The sequence below is a fragment of the Chrysoperla carnea genome, chromosome 1, assembly GCF_905475395.1.
Source record: "Chrysoperla carnea chromosome 1, inChrCarn1.1, whole genome shotgun sequence".
NCBI lineage: Eukaryota > Metazoa > Arthropoda > Insecta > Neuroptera > Chrysopidae > Chrysoperla > Chrysoperla carnea.
Window position 1 is genome coordinate 11,663,937 of NC_058337.1, and position 9,474 is coordinate 11,673,410.

At 30.1% G+C, this 9,474-nt stretch overlaps 1 protein-coding gene across 1 annotated transcript in view; it reads right to left on the reverse strand.

Moving 5' to 3' along the window:
* Positions 1 to 7,048, reverse strand: part of LOC123290733 (alpha-tocopherol transfer protein-like) — a 99,446-nt gene extending 92,398 nt beyond the window's left edge. Inside the window, exon 1 of the mRNA XM_044871023.1 lies at positions 6,918 to 7,048. Within this exon, the coding sequence (XP_044726958.1) occupies positions 6,918 to 6,963 (46 nt within the window). The 5' untranslated portion in view covers positions 6,964 to 7,048. The remainder of the gene's footprint in view (positions 1 to 6,917) is intronic.
* Positions 7,049 to 9,474: the final 2,426 nt, after the last annotated feature.

A 9,474-nucleotide genomic window follows, 5' to 3' on the forward strand; every position in this document is an offset into this window, starting at 1 on the left:
AATTAGTTAATCTCTAAAGTACATGCCTGTGAATTGGTAAGTGCCTTAAATATAAGTGCCTTAGAAATCCCAAATGAAGGTATGTTAAATTAAACTTTAAAGACATGTAATGGAAGTAAAAGATTTTGACTTCAAAGAATATGTTGCTATGGTCCCAGTCCGTATAAAATATGAGATATGTAAATTAAATTCCTTTTCATATAAATTGCTCAAAATCGTATGATAAGAGTATCTAATAATAAATTCTAAAAAGCCAGACTGTAATTAAGATCAATTTATTTTGCTAATTAAGTTCAAATATTTACTCAAAATTTGCAAAGAAGAAATACTAGTTTTAAAACTATAAAATCGAATTCAAATTATTTAAATATTCAAACTTCACTTTTTTTTTGGTAAAGTTTGATGAGTTATTTAATTTTTACATAATTACGTATTCTATTCTTAATTATGAATAATTTATTTATATGGTAAATAAATTTAATTGAGTTTTACATTATTAATTGGCCAAACAATTGTGATTTGAAAAAAATAAGAGGGTAGGTACATATCAATGTGAATTTGCCAAATATTATAAATTTTGCCAAATAGAAAAATGTTTGTGTGTCTGCCTCTAAATTGCCTTCATCTCCGGAAAAAATTATTATATATATAGTGTAATAAAACTAAATAAAAAAACAAGTGAAAACAAACAATTGACTGAGTTAATTGTTTGAATACCTACTATAATACATACTAAACAATATGCGCCTAATTTGCGCCCTCACGGGTGCAAAAAATGTTTCAAACAAAAGTTGTTTATTTTTTTATAAGGAAGATTTTTTACATTTAAACTTTTGTTCTATCTCTAACGGTTTACAAAATGGGTCAAACGGGCCCAAGATCCCATTAGCCTACGTTGCCCATTTACGAACTCAACCTCACTTTTTATGTCCTGAGTACGCTGTAAAAATTTCAGACGGCCGGCTGGAGGCGAGTTGACAGACGGACAACCGAAAATGGACTAATTAGATGATTCTATGAACACCTATACCAAAATTTTTTTCGTAGCATCAATACTTTTAAGCGTTACAAATTTAGGACTAAACTTAATACACTATGTATATTTCATATATACATGGTATAAAAATTCATGGTAATAAAAACAAAGTTCATGCAACTTCGTACAAATAAGTTGACCTGTCAGGGGCGTACCTAGACATAAAAAAAAAAAAAAAAAAAATTTCCATTAAAAGTTCTAGCTGAAGTATTTGTGCACATTTTTTTTTCTTGACTTGCTAGCTTCAAAATTAACCGAGATACGCCAATTTTAAAAAGGAATTTTTTTGCTCGTTTAATAAAATGAAAAAGTATCCATCTTCTAAGCCGTTAGAGATAGAACAAAAGTTTAAAAGTAAAAGTTATTTCTTTACTTAAAGGACGTCTCTTTTGTGAAATTTTTTGTTTTTCTAGAATGTTTTCAAACCCACTAGCTGAAACTAACCTGAAAAAAATTAACACACTTTTTTATAATTTTGGAGAAAATGGACACCAAAGATTTTCCCTAAATTGACAACTTTAGCTTGAAACATTTTTTCGTAAACATGTTTACCCGTGAGGGCGCCAATTAGGTGGAAATTTTATAGAATGTACCATACTTGAATATCAGTTATGTATGTGTCACATGTATGAATGTGTTATGTGATAAAGAAATCAACACTGACTATGCATGGTATTTCAACAATTAACTCAGTCAATTGTTTCTTTTCACTTCTTTATATTAAATTAAACAAATAGATAGCTAACATAAATTTAATGCAGCTCATATCCCTTTCAAAAAGATTTTTTAGTAGGTAATAAAACATGTGGTTAACCTTAATTAAAACAAGTGAAAACAAACAATTGACTGAGTTAATTGATGAAATACCATGTATAGACAGTGTTGATTACTCTGTCACACATACATACATGTCACACATACATAACTGATATTCCCATATAATCCATACTATATAATTTGCGCCCTCACGGGTAAACAGTGGTGTTTACGAAAGAATGATTCAAATAAAAGATCTCACGCTTTAAATTTTACATTAAAATTAAAATTATTCCCACTTGTTAGTGCAATAAAGGGGGCTTTTTTAGTTTTTTAATCTTTAATTTATCTTATATATTTAAACGAGCAATTCTTGTATATATATATATATATATATATATATATATATATATATATATATATATATATATATATATATATATATATATATATATATATATATAACGATCTTGGAAATGGCTCCAAAGATTTTCATTTTTGGGGCGATAAGTCGATCTAACAAGGTTTCATTTTAAAAAAACGTCGTTTTATTCCTGACATCTTTTGGTGTATATCGTAGTTAATAAAATACAATGCAAATTATAACTCTTCCTGACATCTATTGGTGTATATCGTAGTTAATGAAATAAAATATATTACCGGGACATTCAATTGGTATTTGTGTGGAGACATTCAAAACGGTCTTCTATTAGTGATAAAATTTGTGTCTTTTTAAGAATACCGAGCAAAGCTTGGTCATCCAGATATTAATAATCTTAATTATTATAATACAGAGGATTCACATGCATTTTGATGTCGGTACATTGATAATATCTTCTAATAAACCTGTACGCGTTATGAATAATTAGTAACTGTAAGTAATTACGTGACGTATTGTTTTATGTGATATTAGTACATTTTTATTATGAATTTCGCGTATCAAGGATAATTTTGATCAAATTGAGCAATAAAAATGTTAATATTTTATAAAACTAAATCAGTAAATCCTTAGCCTAGATGTCTGTGGAGCAAAGTTTTTAAAATTACTGACGTGATTCAATCAAAGATAATAATCATTCAATGTATACAGTCAATAAATCAATAAATGTACCTATATGTTTCAGTCAAAACTCTTAACAGGTTAAAAGTATTTTAAACTTGCAAAATCAGTAAGGGAAATTTCTTTCGATGAGATAAAATTTTGATTTGTTTTCATAAAATATATAATTTTTGAATACAAATGTTTATTTTTCTTGTTCATATAACCTTTTCTTATAAGTCATTTGTGGATTTATTATATCATATAGCATATTTATTTCAAACCCTTCTGTCTGGTTACTTTCGTGTTACTTTCGACCCTTTCGATCCGCTAACGTGGTCGATAGTCAGTGGCGGAGCTCGCCTTGGAGGGGCCCCGTATCAAACTTATTTGGGGGGCACAAATGAAGGGTGAAGATTTTTCACAAAAGAAACAAAATTGCTTGCATTAAATTAAAATAAATATTTATTGATTGATTATAAGTTATCACTTCCTCCTAGAAATTGACCTAGCCAAACAATTCAAATTAAATATACACTTTTCTTGCCTTTTTTCGGTAAATTGATTTATTGAAACATGTATAGCTGAAGACGATTTCAGTTTTTCTATGCTTACGTAATTAATTAATGGCTCTTTAAGTGACATTGTGGATAACATTTACTAATTTTTGCTTGCATATCTAAGGGGCCTCTGTAGCTCGGGGGCCCCGTATCATTGATACGGCTGATACGGCGGTAACTACGCCCCTGTCGAAAGTAAAAACTTACGAATTTTTGTTAAATCTATGTGATTCATACAAAATATACAATTATGAAGAAAATGAAGATACCAATGTAAAGAGCATGCACGGAATTTATATATGGATATAATAATTTCATTACTAACCTAACACCTAACCGGCAACCAAGGTGAAAGTACAAAGTGTTACTTTCGTACCCGGTTTCCCCTACTTTCGCAAGCTTTCGACAATGGTCAAAAATCGAATATTTTTCTTACTTTGACTTCAATTATTTTAACTTCAATTAAAGTTAATAATGATTAAAAAATTATAATTTAATTGTCGATTTTCGTTATTTCACTGTCAATTTTTCAAGCACTTCTTAATTTTTCTTTTATCAGGTATGTCCAACTCATGAATCAGTGAATGAGCATAATCACAAGGTTACAGCAAGTGCTAACTCGATCTCATTGAAGGCATGGCCAAGCTGTGGATCAGCGAGTGAACGCAATCGCAGGGTTAACGTGAGTTGTTTTTGTACCGCGTTTTTTTTGACCGGAGTTTTTTGTGCCGAGTTGTTTTGACCAGAGATATTAAATACAGAGTTTTTCATGGCGGTTCTCCCCTAGCGATTGAAACGAATTTTGACCAGAAGCGTCAGTCAAAACCACTTTTGACCGCAAATTTAAAGTCAAAAGTACTATAAAGTCAAAAGTAACTGATGACTCTCAGGCAAAATTACTGATTTTGTGCAGTAAAAAGTAGTTTTGACTGTTTTTTTTGTTTAAAGTGCTTTTGACTGACTAAGAGATTTGACTGTGACATATGTAACAAATCAGGAGCGGGAGAACACTCCACTTTACCAAACACACGCATTCATTTAACATTTAATTTATATACGATAAAACAAAAATTTTACATTTAATTTATGTACGAAACATTTAATTTATGTACGATATGAAATCATCTTGGTATGTTTGAAAGTATTTAAATTAAAAATTATTTAATGGATTTTGATGAAACTTAAATATTTCTTATCAATTCAGAAACGTATATATAAGCGTGCACACACCGTGAATAAGTCTTTTGCAATCATTCGGATAATGCCGAAACAATGATCAACGTTGGGTAAGTCGATCTGAGCTAATTATGCTATGAGTTAATAAGGAAATTAAAAAAAAAAAATTATACACTGAAAAAAATTATTTTTGCATCTAGGATACAAAATATTTCCGATCGAGTACTCCTGCAGTAAATAAACGTATTCCTACGGTAAGAAAACTGGTATCCTTCCCACAAGAGTAGTAGGTAGGTAGTATAATAAGTACATCGGCAAAAACGTATGTAATGTTGTTCTGATTTCCATCCTTTTCTCTTGTTTGGTGGTTAACATAGTTAACCTTTGTTTTTTAAGCCCTAGGTAAATTATTCATATATTTTGAAAATATTTCCATAAAATGAGAGCATTATACCGATAAGGGAAGTAACGCAACATTACTTTTATTTCAAGGTGAGACAAGGTCGACTACTTATCTTTGAACTGATGTTAAAAGTATATCCATAAAAAGGAAGTGCAGTTGACTGAGCGAATGTTTATTTATTAATTAATAAACACGCAGGTCAAGTGACTGAACGATTACTTACAAAAATGTACTAATAAGTTAACGTTTTTTGTAATTATTTTGTAACAAATCAAAAATTTATACCTAGGTGGGCCTGAGGTAGTCTAACAACACTTACCAAAGGCGTTTCCGTACGGGCCCCAAAATTTCAGATAGACAAAAATTGATAGTTAATGAAACTTTGAGTTTATTCAGGGATGGATATTTAACAATTTCCCACGTTTTGAACCATAAGGATCCATTGCAAAGGGTTAAAATTGTAAAATTTTCGACTTTGAAAAAATCAAAAGAAGGTTTTTTTTCCTATAAAATACGAATCATCTAAAAAAAATATAAAATTTTGCCCAAATTTTTTCAAGATGCAAAAACAAGATAAGTAAAAGTTTTAACAGCTTTTATCTAGGGTTATAAATTTTCGTCGTTCTCATGGCCCTATTTATACTAATTTGGACTGAATGATAAGTATTTTAAAGACTCGATAGATTATGGCATAGGCGAAACTTCTTAGAACGTGCGTCCATTTGAAGCGATAGTGATTCAAGAACACTGGTCGAAAATTTGATAGGTCCTGCTTTGGTATATTAGGTATGTACCTAATATTCGATAATTGGTTATAATATTCGTTATAGATAGTTATTTTTTTACAATTTGGCAACCTGAGCCTATAAATTTAGGCCAATTACCTTATTAAATAAAATTTTAACGGGTTTACAAACGAAATTCACAATTGAAAGGCTAGCGAACAAAAATTTTGGGTGAACAAACCGTTGCCTAACGAATGGCAATTTGCATTTGAGGGGGCTGAAGAAAATTTTAATTTTTTTTTAAACATAAAATAGAATGATGGGAAAAAATGGTCTAACGAATGACATCTGCATTTTATGAAAATTTGCATCTGGGAGTGCTGATGTAAAAATATTAATTGTGCCATGACTTTCAATTAGAGAATGGACAAACGAAAATTTTGGATGGGCAAATGTGGACAAACAATTTAAATCAGCATTTTATGAAAACTCGCATTTGGGGGTGATTTTTTCAGGGTATACATCATTTATTAGCTACCCATTTGTTTTTTGTTTTTTTACAAACTAAAAGACAAATTCATTTGACGTCATAATTGACGGATTTTGTTAAAAATCAGCTCTTTTTTGTATATATTAAGTATGGTTAAGGTGGTCCAATAAAAAAGTCCTAGACAAGAACATGGCCATGGAGATTATTCTGAAAATGGAAATGCCTCTTCAAATCCTTTTGCTTAAGAAAAAAGTAAAGGATTTATTAAGTCAACTTAAGGAGGATCCCTCACCAGTAATAGAAAAAAATAAATTAGTAGAAAATGATCCAAATTTTTAGTATGTTGTAGTTAACGATACATATTATTAAATCAAAAAAAATTTGGGTATCTTATCATTCAATTAAGAGTAATTAATTAATTAAAAATACACTAAATAACATAGCATGATATATCATAAGAAACCCAAATTTTTTTTTGATTTAATAATATGTATCGTTAACTACAACATACTAAAAATTTGGATCATTTTCTACTAATTTATTTTTTTCTATTACTGGTGAGGGATCCTCCTTAAACCGACTGTAATTTTTTAATTACTTTGACGATTATGATTTTTTAACACAAGTTTAAAATACGTCCAACTGTCCCATGTAACTTGAGACCTGGACGATACAAGGAAAATAGATTACTGGTTACACTATGGTTAAAATAAAAATTAAAAAACCACTTACTTTCTGGAGTAATTGCAACATTGATAATTTGAAAATTGGGCGCCATGTTCACAAATAAAATGTCAATCACAACAAACAAATATTTACAATTGTTATATAATAAAAAAATAAAATATTAAAATTCAATCAACACCAAAATAAATTTAATTAATTATTATTAATGAATGAATGAAGTGTTAATAAAAAAAATATATTCTAATAATGGACAACAACAAAAAACTAAAAGAGAGAGCACTCACACCACTAAACTGATTGTCTGTTTTAATAGTTTATAAGTAATACCATAAACTGTGGAAGTTAAGTAAAACAAAATTTAATTTATATAAAAATTGGTACTACTCACTTACAATAATATATTACTTCTTTAAATGTTTGTTTGTTTGAAATTCATACAGGGAGTTCGTAAACCATAATCATCAGGTTCGTGCGTAGGAATTATCCAAGGGAATTCAAATTCAATTTATTCATTCTTTTTTTAAACAATACAATATTGTACAGAACATGTCATTAAAAGGGATAGGGAAAAAGAAAAGAAAGGGAAGGTATGCAGCTGGGGCTGACTTTGTTAGGAACTATCCCGGCATTAACCTCGTGCAAACCTAATGAAAAACCATAGAAAACCGTAGGTATAGGATAGCCGGCATTTTATACTAAAAGATCAAATGCCTCCCGAGTATCACTCATAGTGTGATTCCAAGGATTTGGAATTGGAGTTGGAATACAAGTGGTACTTAGATGAAGTACATAAAAAAATTAAATTGTAAATTACATAAGTCAAACTAAAACATTTTCTCAGTTGAATAGATATGTATAATATAAAAATAAATAATAATAATAAAAAAAAATTCAATTCTTTTAAAATGAAACCACTATAATTTAAATTTCAATGTTCACATTATTATCAATTCAACTGAGAAGTCAAATATTTAAGAAATATAAATCCTTACAATAAAGTACTTAACTATCCAAAATCTAAAGCAATTTGTAAGTCACCTAATAACAAAGTGTTGGTATCAATAGATAACAAATATTAAAAAAAAAACAAAATCTCGTCTAAGGCTCATAGCAACACTTCGTCTAGAGAATACGGACAAATAGGGGAGGGGGGGGGGGTTGTTTGGATTAAAATTTTTGTTCATTATGTTAAGTCAAAAAATTATAACAAGAAACAAGAAACCCTCTTTTTTCGAATAAAATAACATTTTATTATGTCAAAATGTGGTATTCGGCCACTATTTTTCAATAATTTAATTCTGAGGTACAAAAAAATCCAAAAAAATTAAAAATTCTGTGCGCCACTATACCGCGATGTATATATTGATCGAGGCCAAGCCCTTCAGCTGATCTTTAGACATTGTCGATCTAAGGTATGTTTTGACAAGACGCAAAGTTTTCAACTTTGCCTGTGTGCATCTATCGCATTTGTAACAGGCAAAATTGTCAGAACGCGGAAGCATTTGGTAGATTTTTTGTCGTCCCATTCGGTAAATCGTTTTCGCTAAAGTTGATAAAATATTGCAATGCTTCAAAAATCGATCTATAAGCTTCAACTAAATCAGTCTGTTCATTCAAGCGTTGAGTCTATTGTAACGCGAACCTTGGCTTTCACAATTCAATCCTATACATCGCAGATATTGCTCAGGGTTTTGAAAATTTTTCTAAATTCTCCATTCGTAATCTGTTCTGCAGCACCAGCTAGTTCGATGGATATCGGACTGGTCAGTGGAAATGCGTCTCATAAACGGGTGCATTTACAGGATTACATTGCTATAAATTCAAATTTATGTGGAGAGAATCTCAATGTACGTCAAATAATTCAGTAGCCTTGTCGTCTGAAAGTACGCGATAGTCTGCATCAAATCCTTTAGTTCTGATTTTTTGCATACTTCATTAAGATGTTGGTCTAATGAATAATTAAGTTTGTGACCTTGAGCGCCGAACGCAACTTTGTTAGGAATGGAAAATCCGTTAAAATTTCGGATTTTGGCGATTACCTGTAATCCTAAGGGAGTAGTTTTTTGATAGAACTTTTTCTGGATGTTTATACATTAGAGCTAACGTCAAGTCCGGTAATTTTGATTTTTAGCAGGCTTGTTAATGATGTTGGCTCAATGAATAATCCAAGTTTGTGACCTCAAGTGCCGAACGCAACTTTGTCAAAAATCAAAAAAATCAGTGAAAATTTCAATTTGATTATAATCCTAAAGAGGTAGTTTTTGAAGTTCCTTTTCAAAATGTTTTTCAAGTAGACTAAATTTGCTACAATATGAGTCTAGAATTGTCTTTGTTTCCGAGATAAAGCTGATCAAAATACATCATTTTTTCTAATTTCTGAATTTTTTGCAATATTTTAGACGTCATTCGAACAATTCTAGCGGTGGGTAGTTCTTCTTGCCTCCAACGAAGTGTGCTAGTGCCCAGAGTCAAAATTCATTCAGAACAAAAGAATATGGCAAAAAATTGCGAAGTTCCAAAAAAAATGAATAACTTTGAAAGGCTTTATCTCAGAAAATATTAGGTCTACAGCTGTAGAAAAAATACGACGTTTTTACAAAAT